The 15,466-nt window shown below is 39.0% G+C and overlaps 1 protein-coding gene across 1 annotated transcript; it reads left to right on the top strand.

Annotated features, from left to right (window-relative positions):
• Positions 1-4,317: 4,317 nt before the first annotated feature.
• Positions 4,318-13,223, top strand: PGPEP1L (pyroglutamyl-peptidase I-like). Its single transcript, XM_009995344.1, has 5 exons — positions 4,318-4,351; positions 6,928-6,980; positions 11,208-11,324; positions 11,811-12,040; positions 13,031-13,223. The coding sequence occupies exons 1-5, from the start codon at positions 4,318-4,320 to the stop codon at positions 13,221-13,223; spliced, it is 627 nt and encodes a 208-aa protein (XP_009993646.1).
• The last annotated feature ends 2,243 nt before the right edge of the window (positions 13,224-15,466 follow it).

Raw genomic sequence — 15,466 nt, 5'->3', positions numbered from 1 at the left:
CACTTCCTCCGAGGCGGGCTCTCCCCGCCGGGCCCGCCCCCGGGCTGAGGGGAGCGGGGCCGCGCTGAGAAAGCGGCCAGAGCCTCCATTTAAAAGGCCAGGAAGGACAACTCGGTTTCCTGCAGCTCGGGTGCCAGAGGGAGAAGGTTTACAAGGGGAAGTTTGTGCCCGAAGTGGCATTTTTTTACGGCGTTTTTCAGCAGGGGCCGTTCTCCATGTGCAAGAAGGTTCTGGGAGGCCTGGGCGAGCAGCCTGCTGTTGTTGGTCGTTACCAACCGTAAAACTCAGGTACAGAGATTGAAACAAACATGGAGTTGTGAACATTAGGAAGGAGAATCCAGGTGTTGTCTCCTGGGAGCCTTCCTACCACGAGTGTATCACTGCTTAGCTGTTTCTGAAGCAGCATACACAGGTATCAGAGTAAAAGATGTGAAATGTACATGAAAAAAAGCAGTGCATCTGCACAGAAACAAACTTATCTTTGTACTTGGACCATTCTGGGACACTGCTGTGACCTGGAGACAAGGTTTCAAATCAGTGTCTTGAGTGTTTCAGGTTATTATGAACTCAAGAGCCTGTCATCACAGTGACCAGCAGCTCCCCAAGGCTGCTGCTCCTTTGAAATGGTTCAAAACACACACTAAAGCAAACTTCTCTTTTCCTAACAGGACAAAGCAAGCTCAGCCCACAGGCTGATACTCTCAAAAAAAGCAGCTGTCACACAACCACACCTAACAGCAGAATTTCAGCAGTTTTGTGACCACTTGAAGCTTTGTACCTTCCACCACTCCCCTTGTCACAGTCAGCCCAGAGGTTTGGCTCTGCTGTGACCCAAGGCTCAGTTGATGCAGCATTACTGTGTGATCTTGCTCACTTGAAGCTTTGTACCTTCCACCACTCCCCGTGTCACAGCATTACTGTGTGACCTTGCCTGAGTTTTATGGAAAAACTTGTCCAGCTATGAGAAAGTACATGAGCTAAAGTCATGAAAGACAAGCAGGTAAGGTCACAAAAGCATGGCATGGGAGTTGGTAGCTTGTGAAAGATTCAAGAGAAAAGATACGGAAGAAAAACAGAAAATGTAAAGATGACTCTGTAAAGCTGAGGATCAGCTCATACCAACAAATGGCAGAGACCAGCTTTCCCCCACTCTATGGGAAACTTGCTGGGCAGCTAAAACTGATCAGTTTTCTTACCAGAAGCAGTAAGCATATTGCTGTTTAGCCTAGTAATCTGTTAGTCCTAGCTATCTATTCTGCATATTAGCTGATAGTTACTTACATTGTGTGTATCCTGCTTACAGAGTCTCTGTGTGCACGGGAAATGACACCTGAACAAAAGCAACCCATTGATCGTGAACTGCATGCTCTCCTGCTAAAGTACTTTCTCCTTCCATTCAACCACTATAAACAATGAAAAATGAAATTTAAAAACATCTGTCCATACACAGCAGTTAGTTATTGCTGATACTGCAAGACAGCCAGAACTGAGATTGTAGCAGCCACCCAACAGCTTGGCTACATTTATACAATTTCAATTTTTTCCATTATTACTAAGCACCAGGTGTACATCAATGGTATCAATTGCAGAAGAACTCGTATAAATAAGGCAACAACATAAAATATATAACACTTTCTAGTAAAAAAGAAGGTAAATGGAATTGCTGTTACATTTTTCCATTTACCATTTCCGTGGAGTTTGTTATAGAAGAGGCACTGGTCCACAGGGAACAGTGAGCTTTACACTGAAATGTTTATCTCCTCTCTTTTTGTGACATTGCATTCCATCTACTTAAAGACCAGCCTCAGTCTTGCCTGAGGATCATTTACTTTTATTAGAGTGGAAAAGAAATATAAAGTGTTAGATCCTGAAATTTCTATTTAAATTCCCATTACGGTTTAATGTTAAATAGCATAACAGCTTGATTTCTCCCTCCTCTCATTAAATTTTGAACAACTGAGATAAAAATTGGAATATATTAAACACTTCCACTTACCAGTTTAAAACACTGGTCAGTCTCTGCCAATAACAAGAAATAAAATATCTGTATGTAAGTAATAATAAAAAGAGATAAAAATTAAGAGCTGTTTCTAAATCAAGGGCCACCTTCAGGTCTTGTTACCATCAGTACCAAAAAGCTATCTGAGCAATATTCTGGCAGTTCTGCCATGTGAACAGAATGCACTTGCAGAAAATATATTTTTATCTTACTCATAAGTTCAACTAATTTTTATATGTATCAGACAACTGCACAAAAATATTCAAGGTGATAACCAGGGCTTTCATAGTTGAGTTGCTCCCATTTCTTCTTTACCTCTAGATGAGTGCCATGCCAAATCACATTAGTTACAGCAAGAAGAAGAAAAACAACCGGTGTTTAGCTGACTCAGCTGTGACTGTGACTTGCCTTCAAATACCCAGAACTTGGTTTCTTAATTATGCAAGTGGAGTTTAATTCGCACAGACCTCAAATACCCAGTGACTTGGGTATCTACTGTTATGTGCACATGTACACAGAAGTGCTAAAATTAAAGCTACAATCATACTTTCACAAAAATTTCAGGAGTAGCTTCAATTTCAGCTGAAGAAGTGTTAGAGGAAAGAAAATATTTCAATTCTGAATAAAATTCTAAGTAGAACTAATAGGCTTGTATCTACACTCTGCAAGAATATCTAATAAAATACCTAGTATATGGCATTCAAGCAATACCCTTTATATACATATATATATATAAAACAGCTATCATGCCCCAAAACACATTATTTCTCATACAGGAAATTAATTATAGACCTTAAATCTTGGTTTATTCTTTGCACGTGCCTTGTTCATTAGACCACCCTGTACTTAGATTTTTTTAAAATGGATAATCTACCAAAAAAGCACAAATGAAAAATAACTAAGAGAATACTGCTGTGTCATTGTCCTGTTCAGTATCATAGGAAGAATTTTACTAACTGGTCACACAGAAAAATTCATTTATAAAAATCTTAATTGACATAGGAGAATGAAAAACTGTGCAATTTTATAGGTAATTCACTGATGTCAGAGGCAGAGTTTGCCTTATTTAAGTGTTCTGTGCTTTCTGCATAAGCTGCTTCTCCAGCCTCAGCAGCTAACAAAAGTTAGTTCTGCAAGTTTTATTAGGGACATGGATGGTGGAAGCAGGGCCTTTTTATTTAAGAATCCAAAAATTTATTTCAGTCTCAGCACAGAAGGACTTAAATGACACACATATCACAGCTTCAAACCACCCAATCCAAGAGATTTCTTCAGAGATTATATTTTTTTCCTTAAAGTCTTAAAATTACCATCTCTCTTGAGATTATATAGTGGCTTTCTATTCGTAGCACATTTATCTCTCTCATGCACATACACTTCCTACTCAAAACAAGACCCAGCAAAACCCTCTGCCCACAGTTATAATTCCCAGGAGAACTTTCATATGCTTTTGTTTTGGGCAGTGACAATGTGCATATGTTTTGATTTCAGGCCCTCCCCTGTTGGTTCTCATGCTTCAGCTTAATGGAGACAGACCAGCTATTAAACTCACCAGTTTCAGCAAGCATTAACCCAGCTTCCAGAGTTCCTCTGACCTTGCAAGATGAAGTGAGATGTTTTTTTAACATGTTGCCTATTCAAGAATATTACTGAGTAAATTATATTTTGGTTTAGCAAATACATTTTCCTATTGGTGTTTGGTTTTAGAAGTGTAAGGTGGTTGGATTCCTATAAAGTTCATATGATAAAGAAAAAGATTAGTAAATTAAGTAAGTGCTATGAAGAGAAACAGCAAAGTTACCCTTGAGTTTCCTTAAGTCAGTAAGGAGAAGTCTAAAAGCAGTGGCAACATGATAGATATGTTTTTGTAGTTAAGTCATTCCTCATGATTAAAGTGAATTACAACTGTGCTAAATATAGACAATCCACAGAGATACAATAAAATTGATTCCATTAATTTTCTGCTTATTTGTACATAAACAGGTTTCTGATGAAAAAATCTCACTGGGTATTTTGCAAGAAGTTTCTTAAGCCTTTCCTGTCTTCCTAAATAGTCCTGCATGCCTGAAGAAAGGAAAAGAAGTTTGGGGCAGTCCCAGCCAGTTGACCAGTCAGAGTTCTATCTTTACTACAGAGACATAACAATTATTGCTTTGAAATTTACATGAATCACAAATCACCCCTCTCATGTGAATCCAGACACATCACAGTTTGAAGAAAAAAGGGTGCCCCAAGTGAAGAAGTTTGCAACAGATACATGATTTATAATACTGTTTGGAACTGAAAGACAAGATTTCACCTTCTGGAGCATAGATTTCATGGATTCAAATTCCAACACTGTGGTTGTAACTGGTAAGACCTTTATTTTTTTCTTCTTTTAGCTGGAGATGGTTTGCACATGTGCTTGATCTTTGCTGTAAACAGTTCCTGGAAGGGAAAACCGGTAGCAAATGGCCATACTAACAATTCCAAATGGAAAATAACTTGCTGCTGTGCCTTCCTAAGAAAATCAGATGCATGTCAGAGGCAATAGACTGCAGTCTGCCCTCTTTGCTGCCATCCAGTTTGGTTTGTTGTTCATTCTCTCCACGTTTTAATCTTTTTTGACATTCTCTATGATCCAAACCACATAGCTGAAGGCAGTGCAGGCTAGTATTGGACAAAGCTCACCCAAAAGGAGCTCTGAAGCAAGAAAACCAGGTTGCATCACAATGTCACACAGTCACAGTCCAGAATTAGAGCAACACATGGCAAGTTTCAGGGTCTCAGTTTCACAGAAAGGTAAGGGAGACGTAAACTGGAGATGCTGCCTCATCACTGCTAAACCAGACCATTAAATTTAAATATACCAAAGGAGCATGCCTGAACATGCAGTGCAAGGGACCAAATTTGGGAGTTTCACTTGCTGGCTAGAACTACTGCTGAATCACAGTGGCAGAGCCACCAGCTAGAGACTTACGAGCTGTAAAAGGTTAAAGGTCTTAAGGAATGCTGCTACTCACACTTCTTGTTGCCACTGGCTCATCTAAAGGCAATCATTACACATATCTTGACATGTGAGTTGCTAGATAATTTTCCACTGCAGGTCATCTGAGGACATAGGAACGAGGTTGAAGCTACATCAGAGAGATTTGCATCTTGCTGTTTTCAATTAAACACTTTTTTTTTTTTTAATAGCTGCAAGATGGGCAGAACTAGTTTGTCTTGCTCTACATAGAACTGCAGTCAAACAGAAAGGGAGTGCAGAACAGAGCAAGAGGTATTTCCCAACCTCTTAAAAGGCTGACAATCTGGTTCTCTCCTATGATATTTATGTCACATACCCTTGATGAGTACACTTCTTAGCATCTTAGTAATTTTTTTCCTCCCCTTAGATAGCCATTTATGTGCAGAAATTTACTTGTTCAAATAGTTTTAGACTAGTGTGTCCTCTTAACAACACAGGTGCACCTTTAAGCTGTTACAGAGATTATCACTGCAAGCCTCTGTCACATTTTAACATGTTCAGAACATAAACCTGCTGGCAGTGACCCAAGTTTAATACATAGTACCTAATAATATTCAGCCAGTTAGCTCTCCAAGACCTTGCAGGTATTTCAGTACATTAAAACTTACATTTAGTAATTTATTTCCATAGCACAGTTTTATCCTAAGCAGTAGTTTCTTACAGCCACCACCAAGATGCATGTATTTCATTGTGAGCTACTTAATAACCTTACTAGAATTCTACAGTTCTGCACACACAGGTACACAAACATGGCACAACTACAGCTTCAAAATGAAGTGTCACCCTAATCTTGCTCTGAAAGCAGAGTGGGACAAGTGAAGACTTCTGTGCCCTGCTGATGTGTAATAAGTACTGTTTCCCCTGTTCCCTTCCCATAAAACATAAACCTGGGGAAAACACTGTCAAAAATATTAGCACCATCAGGCTTTTAAAGACAAAAGATGGAGCAGTTACAAAATAAGTATTAATGAATCAAGAAATGCTTAAAGTCTAGCATTAAGTTGTCATAATCCTGCATTTAGGCTTAATTGTCCCCACGTACAAGTACCTTTCACTGTGCAAAACAGCATTTAAGGATTTTTAAATATTCAACAGTTATAGCATTAAAACCACTTCACAAACTCATTTTCCTGCCACCCAGGATCTAAGACTTGGCAACACCCTGCAGTGAGAACAGTGAGATTAATAAAGATAATGGGACTTTTCCATCAAACTTTTTAATGACAAGATGCCCATCTAGGTCAAAATAGTTTTTTCATTTTTATTTTAAAAAAAAGTCACAAACAGTTTGCATAAAATCAAGTATGGTATTTAGGATTCAAAGAGTCATTTTCCCATTCCTTCTCTCTTTTCCTGTGGGGAATAACTAAAGGGAGACATTTTGTCCAGCACCACAAAAAGCACACTTTCCCTGGAAGAACACTTCAGTTTTCACTTATTTGGATTAAAAAAACCCAAACATATATTAACAAAATATATTTTTTCTCTTTCAAATATTTTCATTAAATATGCAAATCTTTATGAGCTCTAGCAAGGAGAATGGTGTGCTGCTTGTGACCTGGGAGTACTGAACACCAGATCTTTTGGGAGTGGTATTTCTGTGGTTGATGATCCTTTCTCAAAATCATCATTTACATGATCTGTCCTATTGGCTTCAGTACATTTACCAGCTCCAGTTAAGCTTATATCATAAGTAAACCTTGACATGAATCAAGATTGCAGGATTAGTTCTTGTATCAGTGCATATAAAAAACCAGAAATACTATTCCCTTAAGTATTATAAAGGCTAAATCCTATCTAAAAAACTCAGCCTCCATAACCAAAAATACTAAGATAAAGAACATGTGTGTGCATACATGCCACCACCTAACCCACAATTGCAGAGCAAGCATAGGATAAAAGCACCTTTCTTTCTTTTCAGGTTTTGGTCCCTTTAGACAATACCTGGTTAATTCTAGCTGGGAAGCAGTGAAGGTAAGCAGAAAAAAAGGGAGCAAAGTGTTTTTTTATTTTGTGGAGATCCCAATACAAATTGCTTTCAGGCTTTTCATTCCCTTCAGGAAAGTTATTTCTCATACCTCACTAAACAGAATTATGCCTCATGGAGCAGCCTCCCAACATGAAAGAAAGAGGATATTTAAGAAGTGAAACATCATTTTATTTTCAAGACTTTTTCCTGTGTTGTTTAAGCCCTTCTCAAAGTACTATTCTTGATTTTTTTAAAGGATATTTTTACCCAGGTCTCTGATACTAATGTATATGCCACAAGTTCTATCTTCAGTAAACAGATCATCTCATACCACAACTCACTTTGTCATGTTTGTGTGAGGCGATTTCCTTCTCATGCAAGTGTGGACTATTGATTTCTTACTGCCTACTTCAGGAACATCAGGCCAAAAGAATGCCAGTTCTAAGCCTGTTTTCACATCTCAGCTTTGGCTTCCACTGTCAAATGACAGTGAAGTCCACCACTGAAACTGAAAACAAGGTCAGTCAGATTTCCTCACCCTCCGTACACCTTGACTAGCAGTAGCAACATGTCTATGATGGAGTCTGGAAAATTGTTTCTTTTACAAATTAACTATTAAAAATACAAATTAACAAATTAACCTTTTTGGCAGGTAAGCCAAATTCCATTTTCTGAAATCCCAGGAATCAGATGATAAATGTTCATAAAACTCTCCAAATCTCAATTTCTGCTGACTTAGAAAGTGTATTTGTTCTGGATTCTTGGATTTTTTATGTAGCAGTTTATTGTCCCACATGGCATGGTTTATAGTATGAAAACAGAATTTTCCAAGAATGTGAGGAGTACCCTGTTGTTTTTGCCTGAGCCCAAGCTCTCATCACAGCACAGGACAACTCACATACCAGGCACTCATCAGCATTGCATCCACGGAGTTCTTATTCCTCAGAAAGTACCCCTCAAGTGTTCAGAGAAAAGGACAGTCAGATGGATCTGAAAGTAGAGGTGAACCTGTCAATTCTGGGTCATTGAGAAAAGCTTCAGAGCTTTCACAGACACTGTCAACATAGCCCAACACAGCTGTCTAGCACTAGAAAGACAGCTTCTCTTTTAGAAACCTGTCTCACTAAGTTTTTCATGGTTCTCATAACTCCATTCACCTGAAATACTCTCCTAAAATGTGCATGGAAGCTCCACCAGCAGCACTTTTAACTCTGGAAGTGCAGGACATTCTCTCTGAAGAAAAACCACCAACAACTATTTATTTACTTTGCATTTGCTGACAGATCACATTGACTTATCATGATGTGTTACTTTTCTGCCACCACACGGGACCCTCAGAATGCCAGTTCCCCTGAATTATTTATTCCATGTTACAGACTGATGGTTCCATCTAATAACCCTTGATCTGACCCTGTTTCTGTGTCTCCTCCAGAATCTCTTGTCTGGCACTTGGCAGCTAAACAACCTACCAGGGCAGTCTACCATCAAGGTCAAAGTCCCCAGTTAATAGGGCACAAATATAAATTGAGTGACAACATTCATAGTAATTAAACTGTTAGTGCAAAGAACAGGTCACATTTCCAACTGCTTCTGGGAACTATGTTTGCTATCAGGAGATCAGGATCAGATCTCTGAGTGCAGTTTTTCATCCTGCCACTGACCATGTGGTCTTTGGAAATCTGTCATTTAATCTGTCTTCTCTTCACTCTGCTTTAGTTTAATCATTTATGAAAGTAAAATGACATTGCTATTCGGTTCCTTCATTTCTCTTCTGGAACCTTCTGACATCCCTAAAGCTTTAAAAAGGTATCTGTAGGATTAAAAACAATCAAACAACCAAACCCCCCCCCAAAAAAAAAACCACCCTTGTTTCCAACATACAGACCAACTAGGTCAAGTGGTAACTTCTGGTTTTCTTTCTTCACCAGCAAAAGCCTTTTTGCATGACGTTCATAAAATTCACACCTAGAGCCCCCTGCCTCCCTCCCCCCTGCCTGGCAACCCTATTAGTGAAAACTCAGGTAAACTCACTAGAATTTTCTGGAGTTTTCTGAAAGTTCAAGATGCTTCTAACACCCTGTGTGACACAAAACCACCACATCTGAGCTCAGTTGTTCTCAATCACTTCTCTTTGTGGAATTCTGTGTAACAACATGAACCAAAACTCCAGTGGACTGGGACTATGACTGATTCAGCAACAACACAAGGTCACCAGCTGATAAGCCTGGATTTCAATTCCCTTTTAGAAAAACTTAACAACAAAGAATCCTTATGCTTTCTTTTGAACCACTTTTCCCACAAAAAAGTACTCCAAAGCTTCTGTCCTCCTTTGGAGTTTCCTTTGCTTATTCAACCACAAAAGACAGGCACTTGTTTCCTGAATTAACTCACCAGTGTGAGCTCCAATTTCCAGATCCAGCCACCCTCCTCCAACCATCTTCAGTCCCTCACCCGATATGCAAAAATGGTTTTGGTTGAGGCTGAGACAAGGAACAACTGTTGTGATTTTTTGCTCCAGGTTTGCAAAATATCTGGTCTAACAGGGCATAAGCCCATAGTTAGGATTCTCAGACAACAAACCAACACACATAACTGACAACATGCTTAAGTTACCAAGGACACAAAGAACTGTTGGTCAGCACTTGGTTTCCTCCTGCACAAAAGTATTTCTCTGTTCCTTGCATGACAAATGGTGACAACAGAACCTCAGTCCAGAGGGGAAAACAGTCTGACCACTTACTTCAGGTCTCCACATTCTGTACCAAAGTTTCAGGTGGTCAAGTCCTCTCCACTTAAAAAGGAAGAATCTCATTACATGTTAAAATTAAAGATGCTTTAGAAAAGAAAATGCTAATTCTGAACCAGCTGGGGTTTTCTTTTTTGAAAGCCAATACACAGTACAGCATTCTTAAGTAAGATGATGCAATGGTCTCTCACAGACTGTCAGCACCCAGAGGAAAAGAGGCTGGCACTGTTCTCTGAATGTGTTTACTTCCCTGCAAGCATTGTTTCCTTGCTTGTGTCAAATAGTTTATTGAGCACAGCTAATCAATGTTTCCGCTGACAAGAAAATTGGAACAGTTTATGTAGGAAGCCAGTGTTGAAGGGCAAATTTCCCACTTAGCACAGCTTAGAACCGTGGGCCCCATCCACACAAGTATCCTTACTGAGAAATGAAAGCTTGAGAAGACAATGACATTTAATAAAAAGTTACAGATTTCTTGGGCTAATTACATACCTGTGCAACTGACTTTTTTTCCTACGCCCGCCTTAGAAACTTCATCTGTGCCCTCCTTTGCTAGTGATCCACTGAAATGCAACAGGGATTTTCAACCACCATTTTAGTTTTGTGGCACAGAAGTTTCTACCTCTGATGCACTCCTTCTGCACCTTGCCATTGCAGCAGCCTATCTCTGCTTAGAGGCTTATGCCTTGTTTGTTAGCCCTATTCCATTGACAAAGGAATTTCAAGTCATTTCCACATGTTGTTTATTCTCCAAACCATCTTCCAAACATCTGGCCAATCTGCTGCTTTGAAAAGTGCTTTTGTTTCTTTCACCTCAATCCTGGGCATAATTTTATTTCCTTTGAGAAAAGGTTCTGTGTGGAACTTCAACTCTACAGAAATGACAGAGAAATAACATCCCAGTAAATGTCATGTCCTTTTACTGGGGAATCATATTATAGACCAAAAAAAGAAAATAAACCCATTCTATATGTGACCTTCCTCATGTTGACAGTCACCCATAGCACAGCTTTACCTGAACCAGTCCAGTTCCAAGCCACTTGAGTGGACAGCTTATGTAAATCCTCCCTCATGTCTCTTGCCAAGTGCTAGATCTTTCAGAGTAACAGCTCTTCCCTAAAATAAAAGCCTATTTAGATGCTTGCAAGTGCAGACACTTTCTGAGAGATTCTGTACTTTTTGGTTCTCCATGAGCTAGTCCCTAAGCTACAAACACTCACACTCTTTGGAGACTGAGCATCCCCCTTTGGGAAACTCACAGGGACATGACGTTAAGAAATGGGTTAGAACATTTTAGTCTCTTACAGTTAAAAAAGGGGGAGCTACCACAAACCAGATGAATCTTAGTGCAGACCAGTGTTTAGGAACCACAGGTGAGAGAGCAAATACATTGCTCTTTTGTGTTTTTTTCTCAGTTGATTTCTTTATCACAGTCTGAGAAATTTATTTATCTGACAAGCCTACAGTGATGTTTTTGTAAACACAGGAGCTGGCCAAGAGAGGCCTTGGTAAAAACCTAGATCTCCAAATCATGCAGCTGCCAGTGGTTTACCAAAAAGCAAAGGAGCAAGTCTTCAAGATATGGATGACTCTTCAGCCACTGGTGAGTAATTAGAAAGTTACACAATTTTTCATAATTATTATTCTGAGTGGAGCTTTACAAACATCTCCAAGAGAGAACTGCACAGTGTGGGCATCAGACAACTCTGCAAAGTGACTATTAAAACTGTGATAAAGGTTTAAAACTGAAATTTGGAGCACACAGTGATTAGCATCCTGTTTTAACCCCGTGCCATTTAAACAGCATAACTACACACTGAACCAGGAAAAAAATAAAATCCACCATAAAGTGCAAAAAAGGTATCCCAGCTCTAAGATGACTTGACAAAACAAAAACCAAACTAAAGCACCATTTAATTTGTAAGATTTATAATATCTTATAAAAGTTTTCTTTAGGCTTAAGCTGCAGCAAGGCTCCCTACCTTGAAGCCAGTACTTCACATCATGCTTGGCACTGTTGCATTACATGTTTTTAAAAAACAGGTCTCATTTTTAATTTCCTGTTATTCCCTCTGGTGGGAAAAAACAGCTTGCTGTTCACGTTGGGCTGGCTTCATCTGCCAAAGCACTCATCATCCTGGAGCAGTGTGGGAAGAACAAAGGCTACCAAGAGATGGATGCTTGTGGTTTTCACCCAGAAGGTGGCTGCTGCATGCTAGATGGCCCAGAAAAGATTGAATCTACAATTAATATGAAGACTCTCTGGAAAAACATTTCAGTGGAAGGGATTGATATCATCTTTTCCAGAGATGCGGGAAGGTAAATATTGTATATCAGGGTCTCACATTAAAGCAGAAGGAACTCAATCAGTTCATTTAACCTTGAAGAATATTTACAATGACTTCTCCTCTAACCAAAATCACTTTGAAGCAAAGTCTTCACAGGGACACAAGTATAAAATGGGTATAAATTTAAATGTTATGTAAAGCAGCCCTCGTGAAAAACTACAGCCTGTAGATATTTTTCCATGGATTTGTAAACTCCAAAAGAAACAAGTTTCAACATAGCACACCCTGTGATTAACAACCCCAGTAAGCCTGAGCCATTAAGACAGTCTGAAAGCAATACTGACTAGTAGCAGATTTTAATCTATTTTTCTCAACTAGGAGGGATGCAAAATGTAAATACACTGAAGAACAGAGCAATTACAGGTACCTTAGAACGATGTCTGTGATCTCACTGTGTGTTTCAGCAGTACTGAAGCCATTTTCTGTTATGCTGGTCTTCATTCAAAGGGAAAAAAATAAAAATCAATTTTTATGGAAAAAAAAAACACTATTAATTTTGACCCCTAATTTCAAGATATGCACCTGCAAGTTAACAGGTAAGATGGTAAGGAAAAAGAACCCCCAGCTGGTGAGATTGTGTGATTTACACAAAAAACTGTATCAAAGTTACCTACTGAAATTGCATGGTTGTAGTTTCCAGTAGGCTCTGTTACCTTTCCCATCTCAGATAGCTTACACAAGCCTGGAAAACAATGCACCTCTTGTGATTTTTTTTTTATTCAAAGTTCCTTCTGGGTGGGTGCCTGAGAAACCAAGCCATCAGATAAGGAACACTGGTTTCTCCAACTTTGTTTATTTCAGCATATCCTTTACTCACTAAGCAAATATGTTTTTAATAATTTCATAAACCAGATTTGGTTTGGCTAAATAAACGATATTTAAACATAATCAAAGCTTACTGTTCCTTAATTCAGGCTCCTTAATTCAGGTTCCTGGTTTTGTTTTGTTCTGAATATTACAGGTATATCTGTGACTTCACCTACTACACTTCCCTGTATTACGGCAACGGAAGAGCAGCGTTCATCCACGTCCCCCCACTATCCAAAGGGGTCACAGCTGACTTTCTAGGAAAAGCATTACAGACAATTATCTTAGAAATGTTAAAACAGTGTGGGGAAGAGAGTGAGATGGATCATGTAAGAAAGAACACCTAAGGATTTCTTAGAATGCAATTCCTTACTCTCTTAAATGAAGCAACTCTAAAGATTATATGAAAAGCTAAGAGAAAGAACTTTATATTCCATGTTATTTTCAGGGAAATTGCCTTAACAAAACCCATGCAACTGTTTAAATCTCTCTTTAGTGTAAAAAGCTTGAGAGAAAAAAACCAAATGTTTGTCTTGCTAACAATGATGAGGTTGCTTCAGATTCAAGGAGATGTGAAAATGGACTTAGAACATTTTGGACATGCAATAGTTCTGATGGTTAGAAGGACACAAAGACTTGCTGAACTAAGACAGATGCTTAGAGCTGTAGGGACATTGAGCACTGGATGGACAGAAGAGAAGGCCCCCACAGCCCTTGTCCAAGTACAGAGAAGCAGTTCAGCCCTACAAAGTACCCACAGAAAAAAGGTAAATACAAGCAGGGATTTTGTTATGTGATGCTCTACAATTATCTCTTAGTGACCTGCTCTAAATGCTGTTTTCTACTTCAGAAATGGGCTACAAACCCAGAGGGACTTAAAAGAAAGTAAACAACAAGATGGAATCCAGCCAGAACTGTAATGCAATATATTAGTAATTTGGGTTTAAACTGCCCGACAACACCACTTATCCCAAATGCTCAGTGCCTGTCCCAAAGGAAAACACCGTAGTCCTTCCACAGAGCACAGCAAAAAGACAGCAGTCTTCCAGCAGATCAGGTCACAACTATCCAGGGATTAGAAATCAAAATCAGGAGGCTAACTTGTCCCAAGAAAGGGAAGAGCTGAAGCACTATGCTGTGGCACACTGTTTCATACAGAACAGGAACCAAATGAGATCCCATACTGTAAAACTTGGAATCAGACAGTGACAGATCACTTCTGTGCCTTCCTCCTGCCAAGCCCAGCTCCTCCATCTCTCTAACAAAGCTCTATACAGAAGGACTGAAAGCCAAGTATGACAGGTTTATAGCACTTCCATCCTCTAGCACCAGGGAATGTCAACGCACTCTCCTTGATAATCCTGCTAGTACTATGACAGACAAGGATGACACAAAATTATCAGGTATTTTTCAAAAGCAGTGACTAGGACAGCAGCAGCTTCATTTGGACACCTGAGATTTCTCCAGGGAAACAAGAGCCCATTCCCCAAGTATCACGTCAGTAAGAAGGACATCAGACAAACCTGAGAGCACAGACAGATGGAGCTTTGGGCCACCAATGCGCCTCATTTCAGTCACCACTTTGATGACAATTCAGAGGAACTGGAAGCACCAAGATAATTCTACCTTCCTTACCATTGTCTTTTTCAAGACGGTTGCTGAAAACTGGCAAGCACGTGCTGGATGGCTGAATGTCTCACCTCTGGATTGCTGCAAGGGTAAATAAATAAGCAGGTTTTCTTCAAATAAATAAATAAATAAATAATCTTACCTTATTCAAGGGAACTACCTACTGCAAACCAGGACTCCAAGTCCCATTCAGAAAGATTCCACAAGATCAGTGTCACTGGATGAAAACACCTCAGACTTCAACACCATATAATGGCAGTACTGACCCCTACACTAAGATTTACTCAGAGTAGCTCAATTAAAGGCAGCCAAAAAGGACAGAAGAAAAACACATTTACTCAAAATTTTTTAACCTCTACTTGCTTCACATACAGAGCAACAAACTGAAACAGACAAATGCATACAGAATTCTTTTATTTAACTTAAATCATGTAGTACTGAAACTACTAGAAAAAAGCAGAGTAAGAGAAACTAAAGGAGCCTTAGCTTCAGCCATTCAAAATAGACAAAGTTTCTTCTTTTCATAATGTAAAGAATCCCGAGTATATCGCAATAACAGGAATAAATTCTTACAACAGAATATACAAAAACATTTTGAATTATTTTTTTTATCTACTGATTCATTTTAATATAAACACAGGAATTTCTTTAGGAATAATTTATACACAGCAAGTCTTTTTATGTAATAAATTGGCCATGTTATTGTTTAATTTTCTCTTTAAAAAAATTTAAACAAGAAAACTTGGAAAATGTATTTGCAACTGCATCCATTCCTTAGCACTTTCTAGTTTAGTTTTTGTCCCAGAGGTAGACAAACTCTGGCCAATCCTTTCATCTCAAACCTCACTGGTTCAGAAAACAGAAGAGCTGATTTTTCAACATTATCTAAATCATTGCAACACTTCCACAACAACCTCAGCCAAATTTAGGGGGAGTGAGGGAGAAGGGATCTTCAGTATTC

The sequence above is a fragment of the Chaetura pelagica genome, unplaced genomic scaffold (genome assembly GCF_000747805.2).
Source record: "Chaetura pelagica isolate M959 unplaced genomic scaffold, ChaPel_1.0 scaffold453, whole genome shotgun sequence".
Lineage (NCBI taxonomy): Eukaryota > Metazoa > Chordata > Aves > Apodiformes > Apodidae > Chaetura > Chaetura pelagica.
The sequence above is the reverse complement of the archived record's forward strand: the minus strand, read 5'-3'. Positions and strand labels throughout refer to the sequence as shown.

Coding starts and splice junctions, on each gene's coding strand:
- PGPEP1L (XM_009995344.1), top strand. CDS start 4,318: ATGGATTCAAATTCCAACACTGTGGTTGTAACTG. Junction 4,352..6,927: donor CAACACTGTGGTTGTAACTG/GTAAGACCTTTA, acceptor CTTTCTTTTCAG/GTTTTGGTCCCTTTAGACAA. Junction 11,325..11,810: donor GGATGACTCTTCAGCCACTG/GTGAGTAATTAG, acceptor GGGAAAAAACAG/CTTGCTGTTCACGTTGGGCT.